The 22,361-nt window shown below is 40.7% G+C and overlaps 1 protein-coding gene across 1 annotated transcript in view; it reads right to left on the bottom strand.

Moving 5' to 3' along the window:
* Positions 1 to 22,361, bottom strand: part of LOC122560555 (mesothelin-like protein) — a 48,374-nt gene that overhangs the window by 10,808 nt on the left and 15,205 nt on the right. Inside the window, exons 10-17 of the mRNA XM_043711305.1 lie at positions 20,716 to 20,768; positions 19,801 to 19,918; positions 16,386 to 16,471; positions 15,198 to 15,324; positions 9,111 to 9,295; positions 8,473 to 8,563; positions 6,019 to 6,136; positions 4,335 to 4,516 (exon numbers count right to left, since the gene is read on the bottom strand). Coding sequence (XP_043567240.1) covers positions 4,335 to 4,516; positions 6,019 to 6,136; positions 8,473 to 8,563; positions 9,111 to 9,295; positions 15,198 to 15,324; positions 16,386 to 16,471; positions 19,801 to 19,918; positions 20,716 to 20,768 — 960 coding nt within the window. The remainder of the gene's footprint in view (positions 1 to 4,334; positions 4,517 to 6,018; positions 6,137 to 8,472; positions 8,564 to 9,110; positions 9,296 to 15,197; positions 15,325 to 16,385; positions 16,472 to 19,800; positions 19,919 to 20,715; positions 20,769 to 22,361) is intronic.

Raw genomic sequence — 22,361 nt, 5'->3', positions numbered from 1 at the left:
ATGTTACTACTGAACAAGTAAGATCCCAAGAATAAAGTCTGGGCTTGACAGATCATATTTCACTTAGTTTTCAATGGTACCGGTCTTTCACTGAACCATAACATTTAAACCACACATTTGGTTTCAACCACAAAAAAGTTTATTGTGCAAAAGAAACAAAAGTAAAATAAAATAAACCAAGCTCTTTCTAAATGTAACAGCTTGAAAGACTTCAAAACAAACACAGCAAAACAAAATCCAATCTCCTCTCTAATGCCAACACTTTTCAGTTAAACAAAATCCAGAGAAATTCCTTCCCATCAAATCAGTAGGTTTGACTTAATTGCATATTCACTATTCTGGTCTCGTAATCTGTGAGACCTTTTACCTTGACCACTCTCACAACTGAAAGCTTAGACATTTTCAGTCTTTGAATAACCAATTTCTAACCAAACACTTCTGATCTGGAAGTTTCACAAACAACATTCCTTCACTAAGGTAACCAATTTCCTTAACTGCTCTAAACTACTTCCTTTTTTTATGAGAGACTTACTTGCTTCTGATCCCAGCCAGGTCTTCCTCAAACTACCCAAAATCTCTAACTATCTTCCTCTTCCTGGCCTCTGCTAAACTAATGGCTTAGTATTTTCTCTCACTAGTTGTTAAACCCCAGAGTATCAATAACACTTCAGGAGACATATATTGGTTTAAAATCATGGAAAGACCTATCTGGTTAATTTTTAAATTTTTTTCACAAGAATAGACCAGCAGCTCTAGTTTAAAATTTAAACTAAAAAAAATCACACACCTTTCATCACTTAAGACATCTTTATGGCTGTACTCAAAGACCCTTATCAACACACCATTTTCCTTCCCTACTGATTGTTTTATCTGCACTTTAGCTTTAGTGATTTATGAACAAGGACACAGGATGTCCCTTTGGAAACCCATACTCTTCAACACTTAGCAGTTAAGAAATATTCTGTCTCCCAGCTTTTTTTCCCTCCTGATGTAGAACTCCCATTTCTCTTATGTTGGAGCCAATCTGGGGCATTGCCTGATATTGGCACTAAAACACTCAAAGTATGACATTATTTCACAAAAACACAAACCCATTTTCTGTACTTTTTTTTTGAAAAGGGAGAGGAATGAAGTTGAAAGAATTGAACTATTTCCTATTCTCCCGTGAAGTCTATAAAGAGGATCCAATAGGTGCTTTTTGTCTTCGATACGAGGGTGAATTTGACCTCTTATAATTGAATGAGGTACTCTATCTACATAGGTTTATATCTTCACTGTGTGCGCTTGAATAAAGGTATCACACTGTGGATGCTGGAAATCTGAAACAAAATGATTACTGGAGAAACAGAGCAGAGCAGAGTTCTGAAAAACAGTCATACAGGACTCAAAACATTAACAAAATGGGCAGCACGGTGGCACAGTGGTTAGCACTGCTACCTCACAGCACCAGAGACCCGGGTTCAATTCCCACCTCAGGCAACTCTGTGTGGAGTTTGCACATTCTCCCTGTGTCTGCGTGAGTTTCCTCCCGTAGTCCAAAAATGTGCAGGTTGCCCATAGCGTTAGGTGTAGGGGAGTGGGTCTGGATGGGTTGCTCTTCGGAGGGTCGGTGTGGACTTGTTGGGCCAAAGGGCCTGTTTCCACACTGTAGGGAATCTAATCTAATAAAACTCTGCTTCTCTCTCCACAGATGCTGCGAGACCTCCTGAGTTTCTCCAGCATTCTCTGTCTTTGTTCATTCATGTACTTGACTGCCATTCCTGGTTAATGACCCATTAGATTTATCTATCGTTATTGACTCTAATGCTGTAAGTAAGTGTGCGCTGAAAAGTGTAGATGCACATCAGTATTTCTGTGTCTCTCCTCCACTGATCTAACATCTAAAATAATATCTTGTGTCTCAACAGAATTCCGATATCGTTGCCATGGATTATTAACATTTCGAGACTTGGCTCAAATCTCTAGGAGTGTTTCCCTCTCAGGAAACGTATCTCAGAAAGCAGAATTCCTACACCTCCCAAATGCAAATGAATTTTGCCAGCAACCAAAAGTGCTGAAACGAATGGACACTTTTCAGACTATTATTGCCAGCAAGGAGAGGAAAGAAGCAACTGGCCATCAGGAAGTACCGCCTGCCAGGTTGTAACATTACAAGCCTACAACCAGTAATTTCTTGGAACATGCTTCTTATGGGCACTACTCCCAATTAGCAATGCTGAATCAAATCATCAGCCTGGATGTTCAGTGAAATAACCCCAAACAGGCTGGTATCCCATCATCAAGTCACCCGGTATTGACACACAAATGGTCCTTGATTTTAGTATTGCCTCTTCAGGGTCAGCTATCAGGTTGTCAGCATCTCCTCGTTTTATCTGTCACAGGGCTCCCTAAATGGACCAGGTTAACAGCCCCAGTCAGGGAACTCATATTCAATAAAGTCCACCTGGCTGAACTCATTACAATCACTACATCCAGTCACCATGATTTTAAGCAGCTGAGTTATAAAATGATAATTCCAACTCTGGAATAATTTTAAAAAAGAATTGACTGGGAAGGAATTTAGTTGCTTATTTTCATAGTAACCCAATTCTCTTTGCATTATTCCAGTTAATACAGAGGAACCTTGATTATCCGAATATCAATTATCCGAATTTCGGATTATCCAAAGGAGATCTCAAGGTCCCGATAGAAACATTACGTCAAAGAGGTGTTTCCAAAACTGATCGCGCCTTTTGTTTACAATGATTAAAAACAAACTCGGCTTACTGAAATGCTGCCGAGAACAGTCCTGGACATCGATGAGAGCCCAGGTACCATCTCAAATGACTGACTATCCGCCCTCTCTCTCCCCCCTCCACAATTTCCCTGGAGTTCTACACAGGGATTTACCCTAAACCCACCCGACCCAGATAATCTTTCCAATATTGTCCTGTCAAAATGCTGCAGGGAAAAGTTGTGTGTGTGTGTGTGTTCTATTTTGAGACTCACCACCCCAAAGGCAGTATCAGTCTTACTGTTGGACGTGGGAGTGGGAGCGGGAGCGGACAGGAGCTCACAGGGGCGGGGCTTGCACGCGGTGTGTTGCTGCCTCGTCTCCTCAATGGGGAGCAGTCTTAGCAAGTGCTCGCTGTGTCAATCCCATTGAGCTGATCGGGGTGGGTGGCAGACTACAGCAATGCTGCAGGTCCATTGTACACAAATGTGTGTCTGCTCAGAAACACCCTGAGACAGAGAGAGGGAGCAAGGCAGATAGAGCGAGGAAAAAGGAAACTTCTGAAAACTCCGAGCCCCAGAGGACAGGCATTGAATCAATTAACCAAAAAATCCATTATCCGAACGAAATAGTGCCTATCCATCTCGTTCGGATAATCGAGGTTCCTCTCTACCAAAAAGCCAGGAAGAAAGGGTGTCAGCCTGGAGCTCTTTCTCCACAAATGACTGTGGACCCCAGGCTAACACAAATAGTCAAGACAGCTATCGGTCATCTTCTTCAGGCCAGTCTATCAAAAAATGTGGAACAAGCATGGGAAATTGGACTTAAGCTGCAGATCAAATGTAATCAAATTGAATGGAGGAACGGACTAGAGGGGCTGAGTGGCCTTCTCTTATTCCCACACTGATTCAAAACAAACAACTTTATTCTATCAGTTTGGCTGCTGTAAGAAAAGGCTATCAAGACAACAAGGGTTTCCATCAGAACCGGCTGCTTTACTATTTAAAGAGATTGACAAAGGTAAATTCCTGAGATACAATGGCAGAACAGGCAAAAAAGAATTCACATTCTACAATAAAATAGACAAGCATAATCATTAAGAAAACATTAAAGTATTTACTGTTTAAATGTAAACCTTATGATTTAATGGGGAATTCTCTTTGAAATGATAACCCCTACACCAAATGTTCACTTCACCTGTACAAAGGCACATATCTCGTTAGTTTTTTTGTTAAACTTGCAACAATTAGAGTCATAATCAGAGATGTACAGTGCGGAAACAGACCCTCTAGTCCAACTTGTCCATGCCAACCAGATATCCTAAACTAATCTCGTCCTATTTGCCAGCACTTGGCCCATATGCCTCAAAGCGTTCCTATTCAAATACCCATCCACATGCCTTTTAAATGTTATAATTGTACCAGCCTCCACCAGTTCCCATTCCATACACACACCACCCTCTGCATGAAAAAGTTGCACCTGTGGTTTCCCCTCCACTTTTAAATCTTTCCCCTCTCACCCTGAATCTATGCCCATTAGTTCTGGACTTGTCCATCTTAGTGAAAAGACCTTGTCTATTTACCCTATCCATGCCAATTATTTTCACATCATGTATCTTTACCTCACTCAGTTTGGTTTTGAGCATTTCTAGCTGTTCTTTTGAAAATGCAAGAGTTCCCAGCTGAGACAGTCGATCCTTTAGGATATTATTGTCCAGGCAGGCATTCAAATCAGTTGGACTATATTGTGCAGGTAGCATTACATCAAAAGTCATTGCTGCTGTTATTTGGTCACTTGTACATCCTGTGAATATAATCATTAAGAAAAGAGTGATTAGTATAAAAATCAAAATATTTACATTTATCCTTCTGGATTGCAAGTTATGCTGTGGTGAGGCTTTCCAGAATTGTTCCCAAGTGAAAACTGTGAGCATCAGTAAGTTCTCCAGCACCAAAGGTCATTTAACATTTTACGGCTGGACAACACACCAGATGGTACATTGACCCACTGAGCCATTAGAAGCGCTCTAACCTTTGATTGCCTCACCTATGGGAATGTTGAATGTGTCATTGAACGTGGACATTTTGCTCTGTCTGAGCACACCACATGGAGGAAAACTGGATAGGGATGCATTGTATGTCAGGAGTGGAAAGCAACTTAACTTCCTCAAGGTGCTGTTGGAGTCATACAGCGCACCCAGGACCAATAGCAGGAAAATCTAAAACTGCAACTGAGTAACAGAACTCCAAGCTCCTAGAGGTCAGGGCTACACAAGTGAGATTCTAATTTCCTCGATTTATTTTTGGAGACCACCAATAAGCCATCTCTTTGCTATGTCATCTGTAACTTTAACACGGCTAAGGGAAGGAATTAAGAACAAAATTTAAAATCGTGCAAAGCAGCAACAACATTATGGATGGAGAAATGCCGATAAAGAATCAAGTCAGAAGCCACGAGACACCAGGTTATAGTCCAACAGGTTTATTTGCAATCACAAGCTTTCGGTGCACTGCTGCGAAAGAGGGGCACTCAAAGCTTGTGATTTCAAATAAACCTGTTGGACTATAACCTGGTGACATGTGGCTTCTGACTTTGTCCAACCCAGTCCAACACCGGCATCTCCACATCGTGGATTGAGGACCAGTAAAGGAAGATTTGAAACCTTGGGAATATATTCTGGGTCACATACTGCCTTCAATGAATGGCAAATGGTAAATTAGGGGAGAGAGGTTGAAATGCTCCTGGGACAGACTTGAACTAAGAGCTATTGAAGCACTGAATTCTTCCTGGCAAATGGTTATTGAGGTGAATGCCAAACACTCTTTAAAAGCAAATAGGACAAATACTTGTAAAAGGAGAAATATGAAATGATCACAAAGTTGCAGAAGTTGAGAAAGCACTGGCATAATCATCTGTGTCAACTTAGCCTTCTCTGGCAGCAATTTTTACAATTTCATGAAAATTCTCTCTCATTGAGATCGTGTCCAGGCTTATTTAGAAATGTTGCTGAGCTGAGTTTATGATGACGTGCCCTGTCAGTCAGTAGAGTGTCAAACACTGAGGCCTTTGTGCGGCTGCCCTGTTTAGTTCTTGTTAAGCATGCCATGTCAAGTCTAAGTGCAGATCAGCCAGTGCAGAATTGCAAAACCTTTGCAAAGAATCTGAATCCAAGGAGAAAGGGAGAGAGCTACAATAATTTTATAATCATGACACAATTACAGGTAATGTGATTAGAAATCCAATGAATTAAATCTGCAAGAATATTTCCAACCAGAATTGGCAGCATTACACACGTGATCACATACCAGTTTCCCGTCTTGATCTCGTTTGCAGGGACAGACCCGAGAGAAGGTCTTGCTTTTGTTGGAGTTGATATCTAGACTGTCTCCTCACATACTGTCGCAAGCCTTTTAAAATGACAGTCTGTGGAGGGAAAAGCACTGTTAACCAAGTTTCCATTTTTAGAAAGATAGCACATAAAACACAAGACCTAGTAAACTTGGTAAAGTTTACACTTATCAGAGGAGCTGTTGTGTCCTGGAGTACCCTTCATGTATATCCATTAAAAAAAATTGCCTTGTTTTCTTAATAAAATACTTTCTCAATAAATTAAGTGTTTTCTTGGCTTCATTCTGGGTACATCCAACACCAAAATGGTTCCGACTGCCATTGTTGCTAATATCTGCAATTAGATGTTTCCTAGCCAGTGGTAAAGAACAGACCACATATCAGCTCTGATGAAGAGTCGAAATGTTAGCTTGCTTTCTCTCCATGGATGCTACCTGACCCACTGTGATCTCCAGCACTTTTTGTTTTCAACACTGTATACAATGTTAATGAGGCCTCAGCTGGAGTACTATGTGCAGCTCACGTCACTACACTATAGTAAGGCTGTGATTGCTCTCAACAGGAGTCTCACCAGGATGTTGCCTGGGCTGGAGTAGTTCTGCTAAGAGGGACAAGGTACATTGGGGCTGCTTTCCTTAGAGCGGTGAAGGCTGATGAGGAATCCGATTGAGACATACAAAATTCAGAGGGACATGACAGGATGGATAGGGGGAACTGTTTCCACTTAGTGGAGGTGTCAATAACTAGGGGACTCAGTTTTAAGGTAAGGAGTAGAAAGGTTAGAGGGGATTTGGTGAAACAAATGTTCACCCAGTGTTGTGGCTACCTAGAGCTCACTGCCTAAAAGGTGGGTAGAGGCAGGAACTCTCCAGATATCTAAGAACTATTTTGATGAACTGTTGAAATGCCACAGCATACAAAGTGACAGGCCAAGTGCTGGAAAATGGGATCACAATAGTTGGACGTTTGATGACCAGTGTAGACAAAGCTGGCTTCTTTCTGTGCTGTAAAAATGTTGACTCTGAGAGCTAACTAAGCTGACGTAGTAATATTTGGGACAGTAAAATAAGAAAATGAAAATATAAAGAGAGTTCTGGAAACTTAACTTTGGCATGCGTTCACTAATGAGCTTAAAATCTGATAATTAAAATAAATGGGAAAGATGCTAAATTGAAATCTCCGCTACTGATCTTAATGGAGGGACACCATGTTGGCTAACAGAGAATATACACCAATGGATAATCAGTTTCAATCTGGTCATGGTGCAACAATACCATGGACAGAGACATGAACAGAGGGACAGGAAAACAAACAAGCAGACAACAGCAGGCTGTGCAATGAAGTCTAATCATCAAATCATTAGGAAAGCAAATAATTGGAGAGCATTTAATGGAAATTCCAGCTTACAAACATACTGCAAATCAGCTAATTATAATACTACAGGCTAGATACTCACTTAGGAGAAAATGAGGACTGCAGGTGCTGGAGATCAGAGTCAAAAAGTGTGGCACTGGAGAAGCACAGGGAGTCAAGCAGCATCAGGAGAATCGATACTTCGGGCATAAGCCCTTTATCAAGAATGCTTGGCGGGAGGGAAAGCTGAGATAAATAGGAGGGGTGGGGGCAAGGTAGCTGGGAAGGCAATAGGTCAATGCAGGTGGGGGTTGATAGTGATAGGTTGCAGGGGAGGGTGGAGCGGATAGGTGGGAAGGGAGATGGACAGGTGGCATAGGTCATGAGGGTGGTGCTGAGTGGAGGGTTGGATCTGGGATAAAGTGGGGGGAGGGGAGATAAAGAAACTGGCGAAATCTACATTGATTCTGTGTGGTTAGAGGGTCCCAAGCTGGAAGATGAGGTGTTCTTCCTCCAGTTGTCGGGTAGCTTGGATTTGGCAGTCGAGGACTTACATGTCCTTAGCGGAGTGGGAGGGGGAGTTGAAGTGGTTGGCTACAGTGGGGTTATTTGGTGTGTGTGTCCCAGAGATGTTCCCAGAAACGTTCCGCGAGTTGGCTCCCTGTCTCCCTAACATTGAGGAGACCACATCTAGACCAACGGACACAGTAGATGAGGTGTTTGGATGTGCAAGAAAATCTCCAACCTATCACTATCACAATCCACCTGCATCTACTTATCGCCTTCCCAGCTACCTTCCCCTCACCAACCACACCCCCACTCCTATTTATCTGCCAGCCCCTTTCTCCTCTCCCCACATTCCTGATGAAGGGCTCATGCCCAAAACATCAATGCTCCTGCTCATCGGATACTGTCTGACCTGCTGTGGTTTTCCAGCATCACACATTTCGACCTAGATACTTATAAAGATTTTTATTGCATTATTGTGAGTAGACCATCAGAGATTTTTAAGTCAAGTTAACATAATTTCAAAGCTTTTTTTAAAAATAGTTTTATACCTTTCTAACTTTGTTCCATGTACTTCTGCTTATAGCGAAGACAAGTGACCCTAAATTTTCCAGAGTGGACTCAGTCCAATTGGAGGGATCACTGAAGGCACATGAAAAAACAGCATTAAATTACTACAAAATCAAAATGCAGAGCTCGAGATGTATGCTAATATGTGAAGGTATTTTATTCAAATACCTTCACAGAATACCTAAACATCACAGAACAATACGTAGGTCAAAGTTGCTTTTTACTTAAAAAATGCAGACACCATAAAACAAAACTGTACTAAACTCAGGTATGTGCGTTACAAATTCATTCTTGTTATGTAATAAAAAAGTCCATTATTGCATGTTCTAAAAAGTCACATTACCCTCATAATACAATGCCAACTATATAACAGATTTAACTTGAATAAAGTTTTTTATATAATCAATCTCTTGGAGTGCATTAATCCTGAACAAAAATAAATATTAAAATCTCCCTCATTCGTTTTATCTAAGTGTTATTGGGCTATGTTCAGGGCAAAACCATTTTTCAAAATCTCAGCATACTTTAACAAAACACAATAAACATGAAGCTCGAGAAGAACAAGTGCCTATGTTCGTAACACTGCCCTCTGAAAGGAAAGGAAACGGTTAAAGCTTACCCAAATGTGCTATTTTGGTTCAGCAGGAAGTCAATAGCATCGCGCTGGGCGGGTGTATACTCGACACAATTTTTCAAAGTCTCTAATATAGAAATGTCAGCTGTTTTGATGTCTCCCTCATAGTCACAGGTCAAATTGTTCAAGATTGTCACATTATCTTTTGACAGATTTACATTGGAAAATTTCTGAAAGGAGGAATACATATAAAAATGGTAAGGAAGCAGGCTGTATTTTGTTTTCCATTATTGTTCCCTTTCTTCGTTCAGTCAGTCTTAGATATTCTTGGGCTATTTATAATTTCTTTGGCAGCAAGGAAAGGTTTTACAGCTAAATATGCTGGGAGTTTAACTAGCTAGCTAGCTGGCTGGGAATGGGTGGGACGTTTGACAAAAGGTTGGAAAGATGCAAGGAATTCTGTAAATCAGGATTCTGCCACAGACTTCGGAGATCTAAGTCCAAAGAAAGGTGACGTTAACACTTAGTTCGCTACCTGAACCCCAGCATGATTGTCAGGCTTGAGATTCCAAACGCACAGTGAACAAAGGGTCTCTAGAGGAAATAGAAAATGCTGCACAAACTCAGCAGGTCTGGCAGCATCGGTGGACAGAGAAACTGAGGTGACATTTCGAATCTGACAGTTCTGAAGACGACACGTACTGGATTCACAATGCTAACACTTTAAGTTGGAGATAATGGTGTAGTGATTCAACCACTGGACTAATCACGAATGCTCAAATTCAAATAGTGACAGCAAAGGGAATTTAAAGTCAATTAATCAGTCTGGAACCAAAAACTACTCCCAGCAAGGATGACTGTGAATCTATTTTTGTTTGTCATGTGAAGCTGTTGTGTTCATGAATATCCTTCAGGAAAGGAAGGAAATCTGCCATTCTTGCTTGGTCCAACTTATGTGCAATTCCAGACCCATAAAAACCCATAAATTCCTAACTGCTCTCTGAAGGGGCCTAGTAAGCTATTCAGTTCAAAGGCAATGAGAATGGACACCCCATGAAAGAATTAAGATCAAATTATTTAGCTATTCAGATCCTGGAGAGACTACATAAAGAGTATACTATTAGTATCCTTATTTGTGTTGAAAATACAATCCTGCTCCTCTGATGCTGCCTGGCCTGCTGCACTTTTCCAGCACCACACTTTTCAACTCTGGTCTCCAGCATCTGCAGTCCTCACTTTCTCCTAGTATCCTTATTTGTGTAAGGATTTAACTGTATTGGAAGCTGTTCAAAGAAGATTTACTCATCTAACATCTGAAATGGCAGGCTGTTTTATGAGGATGCGTTGGACAGGTTCGGATTGTATCCACTGAAGTTTAGAAGACTAAGAGGCAACTTAATTGTAATATAGAAGAGGGATTCTAGAACAAGAATTTTTTAAGAATTAGCAGTCACCCACTGAAGATAGAGATGAGGAAATATCCTTATCAGAGTAGATCATAAGTCTTTGTAATGCTCTTCCTCGGTGGTATAAGGTTATTCTTGGGTTATGTTTAGGCAGTAATAGGTAGATTCTTGTCAAGCAAGGATGTAAAAGGTTACAGGAGGTTGGTAGAAATGTGAAGTAATCAGATCAATAGCAGAGACGGCTCGAGGGGCAAAGTGGCCTACTCCTGATCTAAGATATGCCATCTCATAGACATTCACATTGTGTTTCACTTCCCTATTATCCTTGCAAGTTTATTAATGTCATCCTGTACTTTGTGCATTCTTCCTTTGAATTGACTACACTTGCAAATTTAGTCTTATCTACAAATTCTGACATTGCTCTTGACTGCAGATTTCAAACTCACTGCAAAGGACAACTGTAAATGATGAAGGGCAGTGGCCCCATCATCAATCTACTGTTTGTCAGTCTTGAATACTATTGTCAATTTTGTCAACTTGTTCCTGAATTTCTGGAAATGCTGCTCTCACTAGTCTGTCAGTTCCACAGTAAAACAGCCAGTAAGGGTGGATGAGGGAATTTAAATACTAACTTCTCTGAGCTTTGAAAATATCTGATGCGCTTTTTGGTTTGGCAGGTATGCCTGAGATGGAATAATGCGCCAAGGCATTTCTTAGGGCTTTTTTCCAATCTGTTACCATAGCTTCAGCACAACCTTCTTGTTTTTAATTTGTTCTTAGGATGGATGCACTGCTGGCTAGGCCCACCATTTTAATATGCACACTTGGGAGATTGGTGGTGAGTTGCCTTCTTGACCTGCTGCTATCCTTGGAGGTATAGGTACATTCACAGTACTAATAGGAAGGGAGTTCCAGGTTTTTGACCCAGTGGCATTGAGGGAACTGTAATATACTTCAAGGTCATGATTATGTGTGACTCAAAGGAGAATTTCCAGGTAGCGGTATCCCTTAGCATCTTTTGCCAGTGTCCTGTGAGGTAGAGGTCATGGGTTTGGTAGGAACTTGGACAAGCTGCCACTAGGAATCTTGTAGATCAGACTATTTTGTGCTGGTGGTTAAGGGAATTAATGTTGAAGTTGGTGGATAGGCTGCCAATTAAGTGGCTGCACTCTCCTGGATGTTGACATTTGGATGTGAATATCAGAGGCATGGTTTTGGAGCCATAGGAAGAACAGAATAGCTGTGATCAGAAGGAGCACAAAACGCCCATCCATTGGCATAAAAATTGCTGCAACAACAGAATTAGCTGAGGTCATAAGTTAAGCTTAAAGACAGCTTTGAGAAGGAGAGACCCCAAGGGGACAGGGTCTATTTTGAACAAAGAATCATACAAATTAATATACAGGGTGTTCTGCACAAACAACAGCTGCAAATGTCTGTAGTTTTATAAAAGCTGATTGGGAATAGACAGCCTAACGTTTGTGGCAAGCATTAAAAAAAAAAGTATGATTCCACAATAACAGTGACAAATGATAAGTTTAAAGAATGACAAGATTATGTTTAGTTTAGACAAGTTCATTGAACTGTGAAAATTGATTGAGTTAAGTCTTATTAATGGATAGATGTTGTCTTTTTAGGAAAAGAAGTTAATGTAGAATATTCAAAGTAAGTAAATTTCACCTTAGAAGACAGCATGTGACTGGAATCAATTATAGTGCAGCTGCAAGGTAGATGGACAGTGTTTAGTCATCCACAAAAGTCAGGTATGAAAGTAACTGCTCACAACTCGTTGGCTAAAGAATGCTAACAGTAGGTGTAACCAGAAAACCTTACATATAACTAACTTTATATTAAAACTGATATTATGAATCTTGTAGTTGTTAGTAACAGCTAATCTCCTTGTGTATCTCCTGTGATTAGGACAATCAGAAACAGAAGATGAATAACAGAATTTGATAGGGATAGCAATGAATACAATGCATAACAGAATTTGAGCAGTCCTTAGAGATAAGCAAGTCTGGGAAATGTCTGAAAAAGAGTATAATGAATGAGATACATCGTAAGAACCAAGGCCTGATAATATGATATCGGGTATAACATTATGGGGAACCCTGGGCTGTCTGTAGAGGTGTCCATCATTGGTCAGCAGTTTCATACGATTGGACATAGGGATTAAGGGGGAAGGAACAATGCAATGTTGCTTGTAATTATTACAATCACTAACAATAGTAATGAATATAAATGTTGTATCCCATTGGGGAAATTACAACGTCATTGACTTCTCTCCCAATCTGAGCTGTGTTTAAAAGGGTGACTAGGGCCCACATGAAAACACAGTCATCAACGAACATCCTCACTTTTGACCTTATGAAGAAGGTAAGGTCATTGATGAAGCAGCTGACAATCATAGAATCCCTACAGTGTGGAAGCAGGCCTTTCAGCCCATCAAGTCCACATCGATCCTCTGAAGAGCATCCCACCCAGACCCATCATCCTACCCTATTCTGTAACCCTACATATAGCATGGCTAATCCACCTAACCTGCACATCTTTGGATTGTGGAAGGAAAGTATAGCTCTCAGAGGAAACCTACTCAGACACAAAATGAATGTGAAAACACCACACAAACAGTCACCCGAGGCTGGAATTGAACCTGCGTCTGCAGTATTGTGAGACAGCAGTGTTAACCACTGAGCAACCCTATGATGACTGAGTCTCAGACACTATTCTGAGGAACTCTTGCAGAGATGTCTTAGACCTGATTATTAAGTGCAAACAGTGTTTCTGGCAAATTATCACCAGTTTTGGCAACTTTGTGGGAAAGGTCTGAGGAAATTTATCCTAACAGGCATGTGCTACTGAGACTTTATAAAGCTCTGGTTAGGCCCCATTTGGAGTACTGTGTCCAGTTTTGGGCCCCACACCTCAGGAGGGACATACTGGCACTGGAGCGTGTCCAGCGGAGATTCACATGGATGATCCCTGGAATGGCAGGTCTAACATACAAGGAACGGCTGAGGATCCTGGGATTGTATTCATTGGAGTTTAGAAGGTTAAGGGGAGATCCAATAGAAACTTACAAGATAATACATGGATTGGAGAGGGTGGACGCTAAGAAATTGTTTCCGTTAGGCGAGGAGACTAGGACCCGTGGGCACAGCCTTAGAATTAGAGGGGGTAAATTCAGAACGGAAATGCGGAGACATTTCTTCAGCCAGAGAGTGGCGGGCCTGTGGAATTCATTGCCGCGGAGTGCAGTGGAGGCCGGGACACTAAATGGCTTCAAGGCCGAGATTGATAAATTCTTGATGTCACAAGGAATTAAGGGCTATGGGGAGAATGCTGGTAAGTGGAGTTGAAATGCCCATCAGCCATGATTAAATGGCGGAGTGGACTCGATGGGCCGAATGGCCTTACTTCCACTTCTATGTCTTATGGTCTTATGGAGTTCACATCTCACTGCTTCAGCAACATGCACATTCATTGAGAAGAAAGAAAATAACATTCAGGACTTTTAGACCTGCTGTGTAACCTGCCCAGCTCCCTGATACAACAACCACTAATTGATCTCTGACTAATCTCAACTCAATCAACTGCAAACTGGGGGACATCCTAGGACAACATTGTAAACATATTCATGTCCAACTGATTTTCAAAAATGATATCATTTTGTGAACCACATGAAACACTTTGTGAATGAATGCTCTACTTTGTTCAATGAGCCTGCTTCCCTGAAATAAAGTTAAAAAGCTTTGCAAGTCCCGGAAAAGAAACTACAGCTAAAAATGGAACTAGTCTGTTCTCTCCATAGATACGAGCTAATGGACTGAATTCCTGGATTTTTTCAGATTTTTAAAAATTGTTGCTTCTTGATTGCAAGAGTTCTAAGATTAATTGCAGATCTTTTAGATGCCAGGAGGGAAATAAAATGAGTTCATTGGTGTTTAACCTTTACTTACGATAAGAAAATACTCAATGACTTGTTCCCTGTTGCAGATTAACAACAAACTATTTTTCCACATACAAACACACCAAGTTGAAATTTCCAATTTATTCACTCATGGGATATAGGCAGCTCTGACTAGGTCCATCCCTAATTGCCCAGAGGGCAGTTAAGAGTCAACAACATCACTGTGGGTCTGGAGTCACATGTAGGCCATCCCAGAAAAGAATGGGAGCGTCCTTCCCCAATGGGACATTAGCGAATTAAATGTGTTTTGTTCCCTCCTCTGACAATTGACAATGGCTTCATGGTAATCATAATACCCTTAATTCCAGATTCTTTTACTGAATTCAAATTTCACCATCTGCCATGACAGGATTTGAACCCAGGTCCCCCAGAACATTGGCTGAGTTTCAGGATTAATTGTTTCGCGATAACACCATCAGTCCATTGCCTCCTCAACTGTGACACCAGCAATAACCTGTTTATTTAATCGGGAGCTGGCAATGTCAAAATTGTAAGACACAGAAGAGATTGAAAGTTCCAAACAGAATCATTAAGTGTTTTGCAAAGTATTTAAAATGCTCATTGATAATCTGAGGTGGAGTTTTGCTACTGGTAACTGAGAAACAGCATTACTTTACAAACAGGGGACAGGAATTAATGGCAGATAGACTTTATAGTGGACAGTTACTGATCATCAATACGTACAATGAACATTGATCCCATTGTGTTAATATTATCAAGTACAGATGTTAGTCCAGAATAGGCATTTGAGCTCACCAGGCATCTTTGAGCATTTGTCAACAGATTCTTCCTTCTTGCTGATCCTCGAGATAAAATAGTAATGTTGGCTCGTCCAACTGCCCGGACGAAATTTTCACAGGGTTCATTTGCGAATGTCTCAGGGCTAAGAAAAAGAAAACAGTGAATATTCCAGATTAAAGTCTACTTCATGATGGATTAAACACAACTTTTAATTCTCGCTTATGTATTGTAACTGCTTTCACCCATCAGTGGATAGCCTTCCCCCCACACACTGCCAAATTAGCAGTTAGAAGGGGAATTAATGCCCAATAAGATGGGGGGGGGGGGTGGTCTTTCCTTTTCTGCTGGTAATAACTCAAGTGAGGCTGTTAAAACATGGAAAGCAAACCTGTGAGGGTTGATGTGGTCTCCATGGCGAAGTCCTTTGTTGAAAGGCAGTGTCTTATTGAGGAATTCAGCATTGGGAAGGGGAATTCAGGGTACTTGTTGCTGAGGTCCTCACTTCTCATGAGCCCTCGCCCTGTGAAATCTCCCCACCATCACTTAACTCTGTGGTACTTGGCCTGTCCTTGGTGCCATTGTGGTAGCAGCCACTGCCTCCTTGGTCACACTGCTGAGCAAAAGAGCTGTCAGCCAATACCTCCACTCCTGAGATACTGATTGGCCTATATTTCAGTGGGCTTTTTCCAAAGGAGACAAGCTCACCAGCTCACATAAAATTTCCCTAAAATTGTTGGTTTTAAGAGTTCAGATCAATAGTTATTTGAATGGATTACCCCGATTTGCATTTTGACCTTCTGTTATGAATCAATTGGGCAGCACGGCAGCACAGTGGTTAGCAATGCTACCTCAAACGGGAGGAATTCGGGTTCGATCCCACCTTTGGGTGACTAGCTGTGTAGAGTTTGCACATTCTTCCTGCGTCTGAATGGGTTTCCAGGGTACTCTGGTCTCCTCACATAGTTCAAAGATGTGCAGGTTAGGTGGATTGGTCAAGGGAGATTGCCCTTAGTGTCCAGGGGTGTGCAGGTTAGGTGGATTAGAAATGGAAGAATGGGGGGGGGGGGGTGCGGTTCTGAGTGGGATGCTTTACAGAGGGTCAGTGCCAACTCGATGAACTGAATCGCCTGCTTCAACACTGCAGGGATTCTAATTAGTGGTTTATACAGAAGAAAGCACCAAAATAAAACTTGCATATCTTACTCGTAGAACAGCAAGACATCCTCAGGCAAGGCAGAAATATTCCCTGGTTTTCCACTGGAATTCAGCCTTCTGGTCATGCAAATCAGCTGAGAAACCAAATTTTCAACGTTAAATAAAATTCACAAAATATCGAAAACATTTTTTCTCAAGTATATATTTATCTATATAATATAGTTTACACATCTTTATCTGAAAATAAATCAAATATTAAAGTTAAATTTTGAGCAGGTAAGAAATAAATACTTTTCTTTTCTAATTGCTGGTTAATTATTTAAAAAAAACACAATTTAACTTTCAGCTGTATAGACAGGCCAACAATATAACTTACTCAAAATAAAGACAGCCACTTACACAGAGTTAAAACCTGGCCTGTATATTTTGTAGTAAAGCAAAATTAGCAACAAGCATCTGATAAAGAGTCATGGCATGCAAAACCTAAACTCTCTCTACAGATTCTGTCAGACCTGCTGAGTTTCCCCAGCACTTGTTTTATTTCAGACCTGCAGCATCTGTACTATTTCACTTTAACTTGATTATTTTTTGCACTTCAGTTGACCATGAAATCAGAATTCTTGTAAATTTTAACATCAACTTTGGGCGATAATAATCGAGATCTTATTCAAAATAATAAAGTAAAATTTGTTAAGATCAAGACAATACTTTTTGTCAATTTATGCCCCAAATAAAGATTAAGGGATGAATTTTCCCATTTTTTTGGCAAGGTGATTTCTTGAGTGAGATTGATGGTGCCTGGTCCATCATTGTACATTGTGACTTTTCTCAGCAACCCTCCACTCTTCATCTCAAAACAAGCCAGTCTCATTGAAGCCCATCTTGTGTAAGCTGCAAGCTGGGGACAACACTTCACATGTGGTCCTCCAAAAAGAAAGGGGCTGAGAAAGAAACGTTAGCTCCCCAGTTTACCAACAGGGACTTGGAGGTGATGAAGGACAGGGTGGTAGAGAGTAGGACAGTGCTGAATCCTCCTGAGGGGGCCTTGCCGCCTGACCCAGCCAGCTTGGACTGAAATAGAACATAGAACATTACAGTGCAGTATAGACCCTTCAGTCCATGATGTTGTGCTGATCTGTGGAACCAATCTGAAGCCCATCTAACCTACACTGTTCTACTCTCGTCCATATGCCTATAAAATGAACATTTAAATGCCCTTAAAGCGGGCGAGTCTACTACTGTTGCAGGCAGTGCATTCCACACCCCTATTACTCTCTGAGTAAAGTAACCACCTCTGACATCTGTCCGATATCTATCGCCCCTCAATTTAAAGCTATCTCCTGTTGTGCTAGCCATCGCCATCTGAGGAAAAAGTCTCTCCAACCTATCTAAACCTCTGATTGTCTTACATGTCTCAATCAAGTCACCTTTCAACCTTCTTCTCTCTAATGAAAACAACCTCAAGTCCCTCAGCCTTTCCTCGTAAGACCTTCCCTCTAACATCCTAGTAAATTTCCTCTGAACTCTTCCAAAGCTTACACATCTTTCCTATAATGCAGTGACCAGAACTGTACGCAATACTCTAAATGTGGCAGCACCAGAGTTTTGTACAGCTGCAGCATGACCTCATGGTTCCGAAACACAATCCCTCTACCAATAAAAGCGAACACACCGTATGCCTTCTTCAACCTGGGTGGCAACTTTCAAGGATCTATGTACCTGGACACTGAGATCTCTCTGCTCATCTACACTACCAAGAATCTTACCATTAGCCCAGTACTCTGCATTCTGAGATAGCGCCCTCTCAGTGCGGTATCCTGTGCAAAACACAATGCATAGCAATGCAGGAAGGATTTAATGATTTTCTGGGCTCAGCTGTATTGCACTCACAGGCCACATTCAATCAAACTGTACCACTGCACATGCATTTCATCAAAGTACATGAACTACTGCTCTCATCGTTGCATGTATCATATCCACTCAATGATGCCTACCCACTTCATCCTGCCAAACTACTAATCGCATTCTGCCTACACTCTCACTTAGGACATCTGATCACGTCTCCTCTCCCAAAGGTGTTTGATAAGGTCCTGCACACAAGGCTACTTAATAAGAGTGATGTCAGGGTAGTATATTAGCGTGGATAGAGAATTGGTAAACTAGTTTGTGCAAAGTGAGTATGAAGAAATTAAGTCATAAGGTACAAAGTGTGTAGATGAATAAGATGTTTGTTTGTGTATGTCTCTGTGTGTATGTGCGCACGTCTGTAAGTGTGCATGTGTTTGTGTGTATATGTATCTGTGAGTGTGTGTGTGTGTGTGTGTGTGTTTGCGTGTGTGTGTATGCATGTGCATGTGTTTGTCTGAGCACATCAAAACCTGGCAGAAGCATAAATGTTCTGGGTGTCCCTGAGTACCACCCTGAAGTGGCACATGATTTTGTTCAAGATCAGGCTTGATGATGTACTGAGGGTGCCGATTTACTGATGCCAACTTGCTTGGACAAACGGTGAGGAAGATGATGTCTATAGACCATACTCGCTGAAGACAGAGTTGGATGTGGGCCTAGAGAAGCAAGTGGTGGACTGCTGATACCAGACTGAGCCTCTGACTTTCATGATGGAACTGGTACTGTCTAGCTTCTCAGGTAAACTGTGGAGAATTGAAAATTACATAGAAATGAAGTGATCTGAGCTATTATGATGCAAACTGAAATAAGCCAGTCAGCACTCATGAGATAAAACCTAAATGCCAAATTCAGGTGGTAACAGCAAAATTGGAAGAAGTGACCTGAAATGTGAGATTGACTTTTACAAGAATTTTTGCTGTATTTTCCACATTGCTTCCCATTGTCAAGACTGTTAAAGGGAGTTATAAGTTATATGCAATGAATAGATTTAAATGCCTTTGTTCTATTTCCAGAAGGCAGATCATCCAAAGACTACAATAGCCGCTCATAGCTGTGAACTTCCAGGGTGTTTAATTCATAATTTGATTTATGTAGGAGTGCACCAAACAGAAATAGTAATTTAAGAACATTCATGATTTTCAATTGTTTTCAAACAGAATTTGGGTTGACTTTAACATATTGCAATTTTTAGCTAAATAAGCAAAAAGTTAAAAAAAATTAGAAATTAATACATTAATTGTTGGTAAGAAATTCATTGACTATTGTGTTTAAATAATCTTCAGAAAATAAACTGATGTAAGGTTTTTGTAAAAGTAATGCATGAAAAACTTTGATGTGAACTTCATTGCTCATGCAACACAACATGATCTCAACCCAAGGATACAGACCGGCATTTTATCCTTACAGATGCCAGGATACATATCACTGAATTATAGAAATATTTGGAATTGAAGGAGGCCATTTAGCCCATCGTGTCTACACACAGGTAGAACAGATGTCACTTCCTTCTATGCTATATAGATGAACATAGTGTTTAATTTGAACATTAGCTTACCTGATCTTGGGTCAGTGAAGGCTTACCCTTCGTGGCTTTAACAAATTGCAGGAACTGGTCACTGTTCAAGTTGTTTCCTGCTATACAACTGAAACCTTGCAGAACAGAAGCTGAAACACTATAACATGAAATAACATTAATAACCTTTGTCATGTGATTTTCACAAACTTGTATTTAGAAAACAAGTGTACATAATGGTATCCTTTTCCTGATATTCCATGCAGATTATAATTTTTTAAGATTGCTTTTACAATTTTACGGTGGGTCAGTGGTTAGCACTGCTGCCTCACAGCGCCAGGGACCTGGGTTCAATCCCAGCCTCGGGCGACTGTCTGTGTGGAGTTTGCATATTCTCCCTGTGCCTGTGTGGGTTTTCTCCAGGAGCTCCAATTTCCCCCCACAATCCAAAGATGTGCCGGTCAGGTGAATTGGCCATGCTAAATTGCCCATAGGGATGTTTTGGTTAGGTGCATTAGTCAGGGGTAAATGTGGTGTAAAAGGGTAGGGGAAATGGGGCTGGGTGGGTTAATCTTCAAAAGTTCAGTGTGGACTCGTTGGGCCAATGGCCTGTTTCCACACTGTAGGGATTCGATGAGTCTATGACAATATGCGATTCATGTCCTTGTACTCCAATGACCAGAAGTTAATTCTACTCAAAGTACGGTCTACTATAATTGCTCTAACAGATCATGGTTCAAACATGGAACTAAAAGCTATTAATATTTACAAAACAAACAGAATTTTATCCAAAGATATGAAACATAACTTTTTTGTGTATACTATGGATCGAATCTCAAAAGATTAGACTGAGATATTATTTTGTGACTGGCATATGTCTGACCAGCTATTTCATTTAACAAAGTTGCAACATCTTATGAAAATTTATTTCAATGCATTTGAGAATAAAATACTTACTCATCAAAATTAATAGTCGAATTTTCTGTCAAAGTGCCAAAGAACACAGCAGCCTATAAAAGAAGTCAGAATCATAAATGTACATCTATTTCCATTAACTTTAACTCATTTGGAGCAGATGCTGTTCATCTAAATGGCAAAATTAGGTCATAATTATTCAATTAAAAATGTTAAGAAATACTATGCAGCTTTGGTACTACTCACAACAACTTGAGCAATGTATTGATTATTGAATATTTTAGTCAGAAGTCACACAACACCAGGTTATAATCCAACAAGTTTATTTCAAATCACAAGCTTTCAGAACGCTGCTCTTTCGTCAGGTGAAGTGATTTCAAATAAACCTGTTGGATTGTAACCTGGTGTCATGTGACTTCTGACTTTGTCCAGCCCAGTCTAACACTCCACATCATGATAATTTTAGTGTATATAATTCACAGGAATCCAAGAATAATTTACTCTCCTTTTGACCATTACAAATTTAATGCTTTAAAACAAAGGTACAAGATCTAAATATTCTGAGAAAAATTGCCAATGTCAGCAAAACTAAAGCCGGTTGGGAACAGTTAAGTTCTTTTTCCAAATATGCTGTGGATTAATGAGTTCAATATATTATGGTCTTGTCAGAGTCTATCAGGATACAATTAGGAATTGCTTTGCGACAGACCTACTATTAAGGCACAAGAAGTGGTTAGTAAATTGTTAGGCTTCAACAACTTTACTGTTCCCAAGTAAATATTTTCAAATTTACAATGGAATGCCAAATCAGCACCATGCTATCTCTTTTTTAATTATATTGAAATGGAAAAGGCGATAGTAAGAAACAACGGAGGAAGCTTCTGAGAAATGTGGGCGTGCTCAGTACATTTGAGATGGGGGGGGGTCAGAGAATGGTGAAGCCCTAAACAGTACACTGCTGTAGTGTTTCTCACCCACCTTCTCAAATTAAACAAAATGAGAGTGAGAGAGAAAGAGAGAGAGAGCAAGAGATTGTTAGAAAATTTAATTGAGGCTTCAAAACTGCACAGCTTCTGCAGTGAGGTAGAAGTGTTGCAGTTGAGGTCAAAGTGCGGGCTTTCGTGAGCATGGGCCTTTGCTGAGGAGGACAGGCAAAATTAGGGTACTGGCGTTTGGAAAAGAATGGACTTATTAGGGATAGTCAGCATGGCTTTGTCGGGGGAAGGAATGTCTTGGCTCACAAATGTGATTGAGGTTTTTGAGCAAGTGACAAAGATGACTGATGAGGGTGGGGTGGTGGATGTTGTCTACATGGACTTTACTAAAGCGTTTGACCAGATCCCTTATGGTAGACTCTCCAGAAGGTTAAGTCACACGGGATCCACAATGATTAGGACATTGGATACAAAATTGGCTTGGTCATAGGAGATATAGGGTAGTTGTGGAGGCCATCATTTTTTTAATGGAGGTTTGTGACCAGTGGTGTTCTACAAGGAGAGGGCTGGGCCTTCTCTTGTCTGTAATCTTTATAAACAATTTGGATGAAAATGTAGGTGGTTTGATTAGTAAGCTTGCCAACAACACAAACATTTGTTTAGTTGTGGACAGTGAGATAGGATATCAATAGATACAACAGGATACAGGTCAGTTTAAAAGTTGGGTGGAGAAATGGGAGATGGAGTTCAGTC

This window comes from Chiloscyllium plagiosum, chromosome 21, assembly GCF_004010195.1.
Source record: "Chiloscyllium plagiosum isolate BGI_BamShark_2017 chromosome 21, ASM401019v2, whole genome shotgun sequence".
Taxonomy (NCBI): domain Eukaryota; kingdom Metazoa; phylum Chordata; class Chondrichthyes; order Orectolobiformes; family Hemiscylliidae; genus Chiloscyllium; species Chiloscyllium plagiosum.
Note: the sequence above shows the minus strand (reverse complement) of the source record. Positions and strands in the feature narration are given on the sequence as shown.